At 42.0% G+C, this 15,732-nt stretch overlaps 1 protein-coding gene across 1 annotated transcript in view; it reads right to left on the bottom strand.

Annotated features, from left to right (window-relative positions):
• Positions 1–4,005: 4,005 nt before the first annotated feature.
• LOC143982287 (cyclic AMP receptor-like protein A) overlaps positions 4,006–15,732 on the bottom strand; it is a 933,494-nt gene continuing 921,767 nt past the window's right edge. The window contains exon 13 of the mRNA XM_077480869.1: positions 4,006–4,785. Within this exon, the coding sequence (XP_077336995.1) occupies positions 4,621–4,785 (165 nt within the window). The 3' untranslated portion in view covers positions 4,006–4,620. The remainder of the gene's footprint in view (positions 4,786–15,732) is intronic.

The raw sequence follows: 15,732 nt of genomic DNA, 5'->3' as shown, positions 1-15,732 counted from the left end.
AGCTGAACTGGCCAAAGAAAAGGAAGCCTTTGATAATAACTCAAATTTCTTGTCAACAGGGTCTTTCAAGCCCTGTGCGTTATCTATCGGAGAAGCTAAGTTCTTGTTTAAGGAAGAGGCTGCTGCATCTACAGCTGGCATGCTCCATTTTTTAACAAACATTTCATCCATGGGATATAAAAGGGAAAACCTTTTAGGAGGAACAAAAATCAAGTCAGGATGTTCCCAATCAGCATACACTGCCTGTTCCAAAAGGGGGTGTAGGGGGAAAGCCTGTGTGGCCTGAATAGGCCTCAGGGATCCCAAAGAGGACCAGGGGGGCTCAGTCACCTCTGCAAAAGGCAACTCAAAGGCAGAATGAACCATTTCGATCAGGATTAAAAGCCTCTGCGACTGAGAGGCAAACATCAACTGGATATCTTCTTGTCCAGATTGCTCGGAAGCAGACTCATCTGCCGGGCACTCCACTGAATCCTGAGCTTTTAGCTCTTCCCCTTCCTCAACCCATTCCTGCTCCAGACTAGGAGGCTCTGGGGAGGGGGATCTCTCATGCTTCTTGCTACCCTGCGGGATGGAGGCAATCATGCCAGCAATCCTGTGCTCTAACCCGGCTAGGGCCTAGGACAGTTCACTGTAGGCACAATACCAGATAGGAGCAGTGGTTCAGATTGCCACCATTTCTTCAAGTCAAACCTGAACACTTTAGCGGCACACAGCAATTTTTTTTAATAGTATAAACTATACATATATTTTTCTATTAAATAACATTTCTAATAATATGAAGTTAATAACAAGAGTCACCCTTTATATCAGAGTCCACAGAATTCCCCTTTTACATCTGAACTTGCAGAGTTCCCTTTCACTGTAATGGGGGACTCTGCAGACTTTGATGTAAGGGAGAACTCTGGGGCCTCTAACATGAGCGATGCTCTGGGAACCCTGATTTAAGGGGGACACTGAGAACTCTGATGTAAGGGGAAACACTGTGGCCTCTGGTGTAAAGGGGAACTCTGATGTAAGGGTTGCTCTGAGAGCCCTGATTTGCCTTAGTGTACGTACTCAGATGTAGGAGAGAGAAGGGGGAGACTTCAGTCACAGACAGGGATGGATGTTGAGCTCACTCACCCCTTGGCACTTCTTATCCAGATGTATCTGAGCCTGCTGGACTTCAAATTTTCAGCCCCAACTTAATTCTGAGGTACAGCACCATAAATTGGAGTGTGGGCAGACATAGATGGGTAGGGGTGAGGGGAAGAGGTGCAAATCAAGATATCTCTCCTCTCCCATCTATGTGTGTGTTTGGGGGTGGGGGGGGGGGGTTGTCAGTGCTGGCTTTGGGCAGTATGAAAGAGTGTAACACACACCCTAAGCTTAGACCACTCCAGCCAGCAAACCTGCTGGGAAGCCATAGTCCAGTCTAAAGTGTCAGGGTTTCAGGTAGTCTGAAACCCAGACACATGATTCCAAACCCAAATTGTCCGGGGGAACCCTGGACAGGTGGCAACCCTAGTCCCACATCTGACTTTTGGAAGCACTGCATGCTTGGCCTACACAGCTTAAATAAGCTGGGTGTGAGCCGGAATGTTCTGCGCGTGCATGTGCACGCACGCGCAGGGTCCTAGAGAACTGGCGTGGCTGTATTCGCACACAATGCAAATATTTGTGCGCCCAGATAAAGGTTACTGCGCATGTGGTGTGAAGGCGCGTGCGCCATGGCCGCCAAACAAACAACTGCTAAGTCCAGCAGCACTTTAGCAAATGCACGTGCGCCATGTCCACCAAACAACAACTGCTGAGCACAGCGGCGCTTTTGCAAATGCATGTGCGCCATGGCCACCAAACAACTGCTGAGCACAGCGGCACTCTTGCAAATGCACTTCCGCCATGGTGAACCAAGGGGAAATGGTGCACTGTTGTGCGCCACAATACAGGTAAAAAACAGCCAGACACAAGCAAAAAAAGTACAATAATAAATGAAGCGGTTTCACTTACCTGTCCAGGTGCAGGGCCACTTAGAAACTAAGATCCCAATCTTCATCCTTCACAGCGGGTTCATGTCACTTGAAGACCTTCAAGGACTGGGTACCCTTATGTTTAGGGTCCACTCCGTTGAAACTGTACAGCACCCTGTAGGAATGCCTTAGTGCTGTAGTGTCCAGGATTCCACTTTGCAGGGTCCAGCACCAGAGGCCGCATTACAGGCAAACCCTCGCATGATCTTGAGTCTTCTTTGCGAGGCTCGGGTACCATTTATCTAAGCATATAAAGCCTGTGTCAAATGGATCCGATCAGACAAGCCCTTGATTCATTTTAAGAACAGTTTGTGGGACTAGAGACCTGGGGCCCAGAGAGCTCAAACAAACTGTGTCATCCACCTTGCAGACACTGGTAAAAAAAATTAAGTGCTTCCAGTGTGGGAGAGGTTATATAGGGGATCACTTCCTCTCTAAAGACCTTTGGTCTACCAGTGTTCATCCACCTGGAGATGGTGTATAACCCAGCAGGTAATAAATATTAGCCTGACTCTGTGTCCCATGATGTATGAAAAAGAGACACTCTCTACCCGTCTCTGTCTGTTATTCAAACTTAAGAATAAAAATAAATAAATTTCAGCATACTGGTCCTTAGATGAGGTGCATTCGTTTTTTTTCCGGACTTCATACTCTAATGATCAATTGGTGATAATGTCAGTAACACACTTCCTGTCCTGTCTGGCTCACTCACTCATTGTACTGCACGACGGGAGAACAGTTATCTCCCTAGGACACAAACTGTGTTAGGACTAAAGTATATCTCACTCATCCCTGTAACATAGGGAGGAGAGGTATTCTGTAGACCACAGTGGTTAACTGGGCATTGCTGATTACATTCCAGGAGATTTCAGTGAAGTACAAAGAGTACTGGAAGCAGAATCAACATGTATTTTTTGGACTTATTAAACAGATATAACAAAACAACTTTCGAGTGTAATTCCAGTCAAAACCCTAACTAAGCCTAAACCTCCCACCACCCCCATTATACGCATATTCTGTCTACCCTGTAAAAGAAAAGATGTCTATACTTACCTATTCTGAAGTCGCTCCAGTCAGGTCACATTATCGGGTTCCAGAGCTGGCTTCAGTGTAGAGGAGCGATAGCCGACAATGGCTGCAACATAGTAAGCCTATAGGTGGCGTCCTAGCCCAGGCTCTGCATCCGTGGTCAGTGATCTTTCCTCTACACTGAAGCTGCTGTTGGAGAGATCATGTGACTGGACCTTCATGTGATCATAATGAAGCGACTTCAGAATAGGCAAGTATAGGCATCTTTCCTTTTACAAGATAGATAGAATTGCCTTAGAATGGGGTTGGGGAAGTAGATTTAAGCTTAGTGAGGTTTTGACTGGAATTACACTATATAGTTATATAAAATATACAGTATATTTAACAGACCATAAATAGGTAAATAAGGGAGGCTCACTCTTTAACCACTTCAGCCCCAAAAGATTTTACCCCCTTCCTGACCAGAGCACTTTTTGTGATTCGGCACTGCTTCCTTTTAACTAAAAATTGCATGGTCGTGCGACGTTGCACCCAAAGTTTATGTCCTTTTTTCTCACAAATAGAGCTTTCTTTTGGTGGTATTTGATCACCTCTGCAGTTTTTATTTTTTGCGCTATAAACCAAAAAAGAGCGACAATTTTGAAAAAAAAAAGCAATATTTTTTGCTAACAGATCTAAGAACCTTCCCCTGCTCACACGTGACAATGCCTGGGCCTGGCAATTGACTGTTTAGGCACTGAGTGCTATTGGAGGTGGAGGAGAGAGTTCCCATACTTGGATGTTACGGAGATCTCCCCAGAGCTCGCGTAGGTAAATAGAACAATACTTATGTGTGAGGAAAGAGAGTAAAGACTTACCAAGACTGTTGTACAGAAAACCTATAGTTTTGACATAAATGTGCAAAGCGCACATTTGTTTTGAGTTCTTCGCTCCTTTAAACAAAATACTAAAACAGAAAAAAAACTGCAATAAGTTACAACTGTAACTGTTGTATTTATTCATGCCTGTTCAAGTATACTCGGTATTTAGGTCCTGTACACTTTTAATGGGTCATTTTTATCATCAGTTGTATTGTACTCGATATAATAAAAAAATAATGTAACTTAACAGCAAAGACACAAAAATAAATATTTTCAGCTACCGAGGGGCTTAAAGTCAGCCCTGCTTACGTAGATCACACAGGAGAATGTTTATAAGATTTGTGTGTAAAGCATAGTATTGTTTTTGTTCATTAACTTTGAGAGACATATATATCCTTAGGACTGGTAGATAACAAAATGCTGGGCATGCATCTCACAGCATTTCCAGGTAGGTAAGGCCACCAAATGTTCTGTCCTAAGATTTGCAGTTGGTATGACCCCAGTGAGTCTTGTGGCTGTGTTGCAGTCAGAAGCTCCGGTTCTACGGCATTAAATATTTACAAGTTAGTATTAATAATGGAGGATGACAGCTCCTTAATCAGGCATTCCAAGGTTGTCTTTTGCCTTCTGCTTTTTTTTTTTTTTTTTTTTCAAGCAGTGCATATTCAGTGGGGACTGGTGCATTCTTTTAACCTTTGGTTTCATTCAGACAGAGATGGTCAGGGTCCTTTGTCCCTTAATGTCATGGATGGCATGGAGAATAATACTGTGGTATCATCGCCAGAATCTGAATCTTCTTCATCTATGCGATTCATATAACGCACATTGGCGGGATGATATTCCTTGATCTTTGTGCTGTCACAGAGTCTAGACTGGAAAGCCACCTGCAAAACCAGAAAAATAAATGTTTCAGCCTGTTAAGAACTGCTGTATGTACAGTATTTACACTGATGTGCCCTTGTCATCATTTGTGGCTCATATTATACAAAGGAAACTTATTTCTGTAAAACACTATCAATTCAAAAGCATGTTAACATAAAAAAAAATTACATATTAACTTGTTTGTATATAAGCATCCTTATAGGCAGGGTCTTTCTCTACCATTGAGTGCCCCAGAGTTATCTGTAAAAGCCAGCACAGGGAGAACTGTTAAAGGTATTCTCCATTTTTGCTGTGCAACCGTCAGAAATAAAGCTTAACTTCAGGTAAACAGCTAAATACAGAGCTAAAAAAGCATGTGCAGGTTATGACTTGGTACCTGCTAAACAGTGTATAATACTGTTCTGTGAGCTGGGCTCCATGCGTAGCCTAGTAAACAGCACAGTCAGGTCTGTGACCACCTTGCAGACTACACTGCAGCTAAGCAATACAGCCCGGTCAAAGTTGCACAACCAATAATTGATCAGGCAATAAAGGAGCAGCAGCACTCTAATCACATGATCCCTACTCTTTCATGGTCAATGTGCTACAACAGAGTACTGATTTGCCAAGCTTTCCTTTGACTTTTAATTTTTGAAGGTAACTCTGAAGATGGTAACAGGAGGCTAATATCAAGACATATTTTGGTACACAATTTGCAAGCTGTGTGTAATAATGCATTCATTTTTATTGTATACAAAAGTGGATTAATTTGTGATGATTCATTTAAATATTTGTCTGGAACCCTTTCGCTGCCACCGAAATGTCATACGTTGGCAGCAGCAGGGGTTTTACACACATTTCTGGCTCATGTGCCATATAAAATCTGTGTAAATCTGACAAGCTGACTGTTGGCTGTAAGTTGCAAGTGATATGGGGGCTGTACAGCCACGGGATTGCTTCCAAAGTCCCCCCGGTATGCGTTCTCTCCCTTGTTTTCCAGACTCTGCTATCCAACATGCGGGCCTAAGACCCCCATAGCAGATCATGACATGTAGAGGGGAGGGAGATAATTGCATGTCCATTCGCTGATTTTCTCTAGCTAGAGGGATCACAGAAGCAATGTGCATTACATCACTTCTGGGTTCAGCTGTCACGTCTGCTGTGGCCAGGGAAGAAGCTAAAACACGATCTGCACATCACTAGCTTTAGTAGAAGGCAGGATAAATATCCAGGGTCCAATGTCGCAACAAAATGCTATCACATAAGTAACTTTGATCCCCTATGTGATAAAAAAAAGTTTAGTTAAAAAAAGTGTAATAAATGAAAGTTACATTCAAGCAGTTGAAGAGGAACTTTAGTCAGAAAATTAAGTCCTGATAAATCACTTTCTGCTAGCCCCTTTCACAGATAAGACGCTGTCTTACCCTGCTCTGCACTTTCTCCAGTTCCTCAATATCCTTTTTGAGAACTGGTGCCCAAAACGGAACTGCATATTCCAGATAAGGTGTTACTAATGATTTGTACATGGGCAAAATTATATCTCTCTCTCTGGAGTCCATACCTCTCTTAATACAAGAAAGGACTTTGCTCACTTTGGAAACAGCAGATTGGCATTGCATGCTATTATTGAGCTTATGATCTACCAAAACCCTCAGATCCTTCTCCACCATTGATTTCCCCAGTTGTACCTAGTATGTATGATGCATGCATATTCTTAGCCCCCAAGTGCATAACTTTACATTTATCAACATTAAACCTCATCTTCCACATATTCATTCAATTATACAGTGCATTGAGGTTGGCTTGCAAATTGGAGACATCCTGTAAGGACGTTATTCCACTGCATAACTTGGTGTCATCTGCAAAGACAGAAATGTTACTTTTAATCCCAGACCCAATATCATTTATAAAGGTTAAAAAGTAAGGGTTCCAGCAGTGAACCTTGGGGTACAACACTGATAACCTTAGACCATTGATAGTACGAGTCATTAACCACTTCTCTCTGAATTTTGTCTTTTAGCCAGTTTTCTATCCATTTACAAACTGATATTCCCCTTGCCTGTAGACTTTACCTTGCACATGAGCCGTGTGTGGGTAACTGTGTCAAACGCTTTTGCAAAATCCAAGTACACCATGTCCATCGCTAACCCTCTGTCCAAGGTTTTACTTACCTCCTCATAAAAAGAAATCAGGTTTGTTTGACAACAATAGAAAGTAATAAGGAAAGAACTAGGATTTCAAAGAACTTTGAAAACTAAAAGAGCTAAAAGAGCTCTATATTTACACCATGCACTTTAATTTTATAACATCACAATTGTAATAATACAATCAACAGCTATATTTGACATGATACAAAAGTGCTGCTGAGTATAGTTTTTTGTATCACTACTAGGGTTTTTTACCTTACACTATAGCAGCAGCCCATTAATACAATTCATTTATTTATTAATTATTATCATCCTTTATATTCTATTTACCATAGCGCGGGTACCTATATATATTAGTTATATTTGACAATCCAATATAAGCTTACTTGAAAAATCTCCTTTCATGTTTTGAGTGCTGCCTGTCTCCTGGCCATCTCTTTGCACAACTTCCTGGACTCCCAGCATGCTTTGCAGCTTCTCATCTGCTGTTTGCTTTCAATTTTTAAGGACTACATACCCCATGGTACCATGTTACCTGCAAGAAGTGATCCCTGTACTGACCCGCCTCCTGACACTCCTCCTCTCAGCACCTCTATAGTTCAGAAGGCAGGCTCTGTGAAATGTGTGACACAGCAGTGCCTACTCACATGGCATAGAGACTATGGGGTTGATTTACTAAAGCCGGAGAGTGAAAAACATGGTGCAGGCCTGCATAGAAACCAATCAGCTTCCAGGTTTTTTTTTTTGTCAAAGCTTAACTGAACAAGCTGAAGTTAAAGCTGATTGGATACTATGCACAGATGCAGCAGATTTCTGTACTCTCCAGTTTTAGTAAATTAACCCTTATGTGTCATAAAATTTAAATGCGTAAATGTAAAACTCGGGGCACAATAAGCTTACCCAGGTTAAAGTTGTTAAACACTCTTTTGCCTCAAAAGCTACCTTCTGCCATGTATGCATTCATCTACATCCTGCAAATACACTTGTTTACATGCCCAGATTAGTAAAGTTCTCAATGTACTTTTGAGCCACTTGGTAAGTGCTTCAGGTTTAATAGACCCCAGTCCTGTGGTTGTGTATCCCTTTCCTTTTGGCCATTCACAAAAAACACAGCCTTAGGCTTCCTTTTATGAATGGTCAGAAGCAGATGAGGGCAGGACATCCGCGCCGGGATCTTTCAGACCTGCAAGCACTTACAGTATAACCAAGTGGCCCCTTTGGTACAGCGATCTGGAAGTGCAATATCACATGATTAAGTTGAAAGATCATGCCTTCACATATGGAAAAAATGATAACATCTGGTAAACATTATCTACATTGCAACACATCCTATGATAAATGTGGTTTGGTTTCCTATTCACCTTTGCAAGATAAACTGTCTCCATAGAGATCTGAATCTCAGATGAGCACTAATATTCAGCGGTCACAAAAAAAAAAAAAAGGCTGAAGAATAGCTGTGTCACTCATAGCAGACAACCAGCAGACACTTAGGTTTAATTTCATGTCTTGTAGTAAAAAAAAACGACAATTGATAAATTTGATGTTGTGGTCAACACATTTATTCTTCTTTGCATCAGTTTTTGTGCAGCATTCGTTATGGCAAGTCAGTTCTTTCATTAGCTGAAAGGTATATTATTTTAAAGTTACAGAATACTACTTTGCTTCAGAATTCTGTGTTTCTCTCTTTTTTCATGAAACAATCGTTTAGCAGCCAGTAACAGTAACCATTCCTGAACTACAACATTTGTAATAGCCATCACTAAGCCAAGGGGGAAATAAACCGACCTGCATTGAACAGTGGATGAAGCCTGTCTGGTGTACAAAGGGATTTCCACTACTCCATCAGAAACAGAAGCCCTTGTGTATGGTTCCCTTTAACACAAGTCCACTTTGGAGGCTGAATAGTTTTGAGTTACCATTAAGTCAAACTTTAAATGTATTACAGATAGTATATATAACTATAAAGTGTGTATAGCCTATCTGCCAGGCCTTTTTGTTTTTAACCCTGATGATGCTTCATTATACCAGGTTGAACAACGTTTAAAGCAATCTGGCACCCAATAACCAAATATTCTTAAACGCCTAACATCAAGACTAAAGTTCAGAAAACAAGGGTTCTCGTCCTGCTAAGTCTGTCTGTGCTCTTCACTCTTTATACCCCTGGTCCATCTCCACTGCAGGATATAAAAAGCAATACATGTAGCTATGGGAATGATGTGGTCCAGGACAGGATTACTCAGAAGTTGTGATCTCAGTTAACTGAATCTGAGTAAATGCAATGCCAAATTCTGCCTTGCTCCAAGCACTGCCCTATAAAGAATGTGGAATCACAAGCACTTTATAACTTTATATAATAGGGCAAAGCCTATGGTCAAGACAATAAAGAGACTGGCTTTGATGTATAATTAAAACAAGGAAAAAAATTTAATGATTAAACCTTACCAGGACACAGATGTGGTGGCTGCATTCAATTTATTTGTGGGCTTTTAAAAATTATTTATTTTCACCGGTTGCTCCTGCCAGTAATACACTTCCTGTCCTAGGGTAAGAATGCTCACTATATATATGTAGAAACAGAGTTGTCACCCTTGGACATGAGGTGTGTTGGGACTACTACTTCCCCTTCTCATCATCTCCATGATATAGGGAGGAGGTGTTCTGTAGTTCACAGAAAAGAACTGTCGTGACCTGATAACAATATTTGGGGATTCAGTTCAGTGCACAGACAATTACAATCACTGGATTTTGGCAGGGTATTGATAGGTATTCTTTTGACTAGCAAAAAATGTACTTAGGTTAAAGAAAGAAGATCAATGGAGCCCATGCATCTAAAGACTGGTAAGCTGTAATATACTGCATTTTGTTCTTGCATTTAAACACACCTTTATATTTGATTAAACAGATCAGAAGTTATTTCAGTCTTTTCATTTGCCTTTGCTATAAGTAGGGATGAGCCAAACACCCCCCCCCCCCCCCCCCGGTTTGGTTGGCAGCAGAAAATTAGAACAGGCAAAAATTTAGTTTGAACACTCGAACACCGTTAAAGTCTATGGGACATGAACATGAAATATCAAAAGTGCTCATTTTAAAGGCTTATATGCAAGTTATTGTAATAAAAAGTGTTTGGGGACCAGGATCCTGTCCCAGGGGACATATATCATATATCAAAAAAAAGTTTTAAAAACTGCTGTTTTTTTGGGAGCAGTGATTTTAATAATGCTTTAAGTGAAACAATAAAAGTGAAATATTCCTATAAATTTCATACCTGGGGGGTATCTATATTATGCCTGTAAAGTGGCGGATATTTTCCTGGGTTTACAACAGCGCAAAATGACATTTCTAAAAGAAAAAAAGTCATTTAAAAGTACTCGCAGCTATAATGAATTGTTGGTCCCGGCAATACACATAAATGTCATTGAAAAAAATGGCATGGAATTCCCCCACAGTTGGAACCCCGAACCAAAATTTTAAAAAAAATTGCGTGGGGGTCCCTCCAAATTCCATCCCAGGCCCTTCGGGTCTGGTATGGATATTAAGGGGAACTCCATGCCCATTTAAAAAAAAAATGGAGTGGGGGTCCCCCTCAAGATCCATACCAGACCCTTATCCGAGCATGCAACCTGGCAGGTTGCAAGAAAAGAGGGTGGGACGAATGAGCGCCCCCTCCTGGACCCCACATGCCTTCAACATGGGGAGGGTGCTTTGGGGTTTATCGGAATCTGGAAGCCCCCTTTAACAAGGCGACCCCAGATCCCGGTCTCCCCCGTGTGAAATGCTAACAGGGTACAAATGCACCCCTACCATTTCAAAAAAAGTGTGAAAATTGTAAAAATTATATGACACGGCTTGGGGACAAGTCCTTTATTAAAAAATAAAAAAATAAAACTGTCCCACGAAGTCTTCTTCTTCTTCTCTTGCTCCGCTGACGGACCAAAAAAAAAATGCTGCCACCGATCCGCCTCCATGGGAGGCACTCGCTGTAATGACCGTCCTCTCAGGTGACATTTCTTTTATAACTGAGGGCGGGGCCAAGCGGTGATGTACCCGGGTGACCCTGCCCCCCTCTGCTGCATGGGGACATCCCTATGGCTTCCCCATAGCGTCAGAGGGGGACCCCCATGCCATTTTTTTATTTTAGCGCAGGGTTCCCCTTACTATCCATACCAGACCTGAAGGGCCTGGTATGGAATTTGGGGGGACCCCTACACAATTTTTTTTTTTACATTTTGGTTCGGAGTTCCCCTTAATATTCATACCAGACCCCGTATGCCTGGTAATAGACTGTGGGAGAATCCCATGCTGTTTTTTTCAATGACTTTTATGTGTATTGCCGAAACCGACAATTGTTCGCTATTCAGTAAACAAGCTAACACCCAATGTTCAAGTTGAACTTGCGTTCAACTCAAACATCGGGCTCATCCCTAGCTATGAGCTTTGTTCCACTTTATAGAGTGGGTCACTCATGATTCCATATTCAATCTCATTACCACATAAGAGGTACTTATTGTAGACCTCTACATTTCCTACTGAGCTTGCTACTTGAAGTATACAAGAAGCCTGTGCCTCCAAAGATCCTTTTCTTTGCTCATTTTTGGACAGTCCAGTTTGAACCCCGTGACGGTACATACTGTAAGCTAAGTTTCTCTAGTCCTAAGTCACAGAAAAGCCTGCTGAATCTGGCTGCAGGCAATAGAATTATTGGTAATGCCGCGTACACACAACTGGACTTTCCGGCAGACTAGGTCCGAAGGGATTAGTCCGTCGGACAATCCGATCGTTTGCGGGCTAGTCCGATAGTTTTTCGAAAAATAAATCCGATGGACCTAGAAATAGAACATGTTTCAAATCTATCCGACGGACTCAATTCCGACGGACTAAAATCGGGAAAACCATTTGTCTGTGTGCTGGCCCGAAGGACCAAATATGACGCAAGAGAAGCTATTGGCTACTGGCTATAGAACTTCCTTGATTAGTCCCGTTTACATCACCAAGTTCAAAACGAATAGACTTACGAACAGACTTAGTCCGTACGTGTGTGGCCAAGCCGTTCGTTCAGAAAGTCCGTCAGAACTCCGCCAAAAGTCTGTCAGGAAGACCGTCAGACCTAGTCTGCCGAAAAGTCCGGTCGTGTGTACGCGGCATAAGAGTCTGCAGTCCCTCTTAGGGGCATTTAGATTAGCACCACTTAATCAGCAATGTGTCATTACTTTACACTCAAATTAGGGTATATTGAAAGGCTTTTAAACATTGCAATGTTTCCTGGATAGCAGCACACATTTACAGAATGACCAGTTTCCTCAAGTTGATCTTTAGTTTTTTTCTTTTATACACACATATACTTGGAATGAGCATTTAAAAGCAATATGTGTTTTTTTTTTTTTTTAATCCACAATTGATCTTCCTCCTGTCTTCACATACGCTTTTCCTTCTCTTTTAACACTCAGGACAAAAAAACATAAAAGCTTGTTTTTATGTTTTGCCAGTTTTCACAATCTTGAAATCTTCCACAAGATGATTTGCTATTCACCTGGGCTACAAGTGTGCACTCGTCATCATTATAGACGTCTATTTCACACATCGAGGATCGCCTTTCCTGAGCTGCAAACAGAGTTTAACAGCATCTATAGCTTTAAAAGGAACATGAAAATGCTTTGGATGCGCTCCAAGACACATGGGTCCCAGCCGACGAGGAGGCTGTGATGCTTTGCACTTAGCACTTCAAGCTAGAAGATTCTGCCACATGCTGATAGCCTGCTGCTTGAATTACCACTTGCCAGTCTGAAGCACACAAATATCTGCGGTAGTGTATGTGTTTTCAATATGTTATTTCTTTACACTCTGAGTCACGGGCATCAGCGTCTGTCATACGATAGCATTCATCTTCTGACAGCATTCACCTTCCCTGCTAAATACGAGGCCGCCTTCCCCAAGCCTGTCTTTATCTGCTGACTTAAAATTAACTTGGGGTGTCTGCTCCTTGAATTGCTCTGTAATTATTTCAAGCACTCTTCTTCGCTCGAGCTTCCTTCTGTAGCGAGCCTGAAACAGATGCTCTCTATGGAAATTCTCACAAACCCCTTTAGTGTTGAATGGATCTGAGCTCTTTGTTGTAACGCACAGCAATTAACAGTATTTCATCCTGATCACTAAAGAAGATTTCAAGGTCATCATTTATTCAGGGCAGTTTAGGATGTTTCATTTGTTTTTATTTAGACATTTTAACACATTTACAGTAAGGACGCATTCAAGAGACTGAGATTAGTTAAAGAGACATTTACTAAAGCTGGAGAGTGCAAAATCAAGCTTACTTCTGCATAGAAACCAATCAGCTTCTAACCGCAGTTTGTTCAATTCAAAGCTTTGGTAATACAATCTGAAAGCTGATTGGTTTCTATCCAGAAGTGAGCCTGATTTTTCACTCTCCAGCCCTTAGTAAATAAACCCCATTGCCACTTTGCACATTAAGGGCAAAATGATAGCGTCAGCTTGCTGCTTACTGCCCAGCAAGTTATAATGAACCAACCACTACCAGCTACCTTGCAGTCTCTTTTCTGGGTATGCTTTAGTATTGGACGGTGTCAGAGCTTACCCAGTTCCATAATGTTACTGCCTATCTCATTGCATACCTCCCAACTTTTTGAGATGGCAATGAGGGACACCTACTAGCAAAAGCAAGTAGGTATAGGGCACACCCCCTGCCATGCCCCCTTAAAGGAGAATTAACTTAAAAAAAAAGATTAGTTAAACCCACAGCAGCTTTTTTTTACCACTACTATTCCTTTATATTGGCTTTTGAAATTTACAAATGCAGAAATTTAGATTTTGGATGAAAGGTTTAGCACTGGGAAACACTTTTTGAAAGATAAAAAGTGCATTTTATATACAACTATATAGATCAGACCAAAATGAGGGACAAATGAGGAGGAAAGAGGGACATTGCTCCAAATCAGGGATAGTCCCTCCAAATCAGGGACAGTTGGGAGCTATGTCATTGTTATAGTGTTTGGGTCCAGAAACTGGTCACCCTGACTCAAATATTGTCACATGGGGGGGGGGGGGGGGAAGAAATGAGAACCGGAGAGTACAACTTGCTGGGGTCTATCAGCAGAAACTGGCCATTGTCTCTATAGGTCTGTGAAAGTTGTCATTTTAAAAGATATTTCGGCTTTTTCACTAAATTAGACTTGCTAAAGTGCGTGTCCAAAGATTACCATAATTTACCTCAAAATGTACTTCTTCCCTTCTAGATCATGTCATAGCATTATTTTCCTTTTACCTTATACTTATAGCATGAAACAGCTTTTATTACTCCCTGTGACATTACTACTAGACTTATAAATGTCTTGCCAGGCAGCTGCTAAGAGTTCTATTCCTAGTGATGTAGGCATGGCCCAAAACAACATTTCCCAAGAGCCCTTTTCCTAAGACCCCTTTCACACGGAGGCATTTTTCAGATGCTTTTGGGCTAAAAATAGCGCCTGTAAAGCACCTGATAAACAGCTCCCTTGCAGTCTCGGTGTGAAAACCGGAGGTATTTCACAATGAGGCGATGAAAAACTCCTACAAGCAGCATCTTTGGAGTGCCAAAGGACTAGTGTATACACTGCTCCTAAACCGCTCCTGCCCATTGAAATGAATGCCTGGGCACCGCAGCCGAACCGACGGCAAAGCAGCGCTTTGAGGGTCTTTTAACCCTTTTTTGGTCGCTAGCAGGGGGGCCCGCTAGTGGCCGAAAACCCCCACAAAAACAATGGCGCCGACACCCCCATGTGAAAGGGGCCTTTGTGCAGTGTGTGGGCTGTCTCTTGGGAGTCAAGGCAGCAGCACTGCTTAGCTGAGAAAGAGAAGTCAGTCAGTGTATGCATGTGGAGTTAGACGGTAGGGGAGGAGTGGATTTTTTTTTCATCTAGCAGGTAGGGCTGACAATTTTGCTTGAGATCTCAAAGCAGCAAAAGGCACTGTGTTGTCAGCCCAAGCAAGAAGTTAGAAATACACTTGAAATACAATGAAGATCCACATTTTAACCACTTGCCGACCAGCTGCTGCCATTATACTGTGGCAGGTCTGCTCGTTCCTGCAAATCTCCATAGGTGTACAGCGGCTCCTTTAAGAGCCATAGCAGGCGCGTGCATACCTGCTTCACAGCAGGGGGACCCGATGTGCGTGGCCGGTGGGCCGCAATGTCTGCCAGCCACCTGCGATCATGGGAAAGAGAGACAGAATGGGCATCTGTCAATGAACACAGACAGATACCCATTCAGGGGGGACAGGGGAGGAGAGAGAGATATGCTGTTCCTAGTGATTAGGAACAGAGATCTCTCTCCTCCACCAGTCATTCCCATCCCCCAAAGTTAGAAACACCTCCCAGGGAACACATGTAAACCCTTGATCACCCCCTAGTGTTAACCCCTTCTCTGTCAGTGACATTTACAAAGTAATCAGTGCATTTTTATAGCACTGATCGCTGTATAAATGTCAATGATCCCAAAAAAGTGTAAAAAAAATCTGTTCGCTGCAATGTCGCAGTCCCCCTAAAAATCACAGATTGCCACCATTACTAGTAAACAAAAAAAGCAAATGCCATTAATCTATCCCCTATTTTGTAGACGCTATAACTTTTGCCCAAACCAATCAATATACACTTATTGCAGATTTTTTTTTAACAAAAATATGTAAAAGAATACATATTGGCCTAAACTGATGAAGAACTTTGCTTTTTTTTAAAAAAAAATTTGAATATCGAAAAATTATTTTTATTTTTTCAAAATTGTCGGACATAAATTTTGTTTGGGTACAGTGTCGCCCGACTGTACAATTTCAGTT

The sequence above is a fragment of the Lithobates pipiens genome, unplaced genomic scaffold, assembly GCF_037356315.1.
Source record: "Lithobates pipiens isolate NorthernLeopardFrog02 unplaced genomic scaffold, aLitPip1_a1.2 Scaffold_16, whole genome shotgun sequence".
In the NCBI taxonomy this organism is placed as follows: domain Eukaryota; kingdom Metazoa; phylum Chordata; class Amphibia; order Anura; family Ranidae; genus Lithobates; species Lithobates pipiens.
The sequence above is the reverse complement of the archived record's forward strand: the minus strand, read 5'-3'. Positions and strand labels throughout refer to the sequence as shown.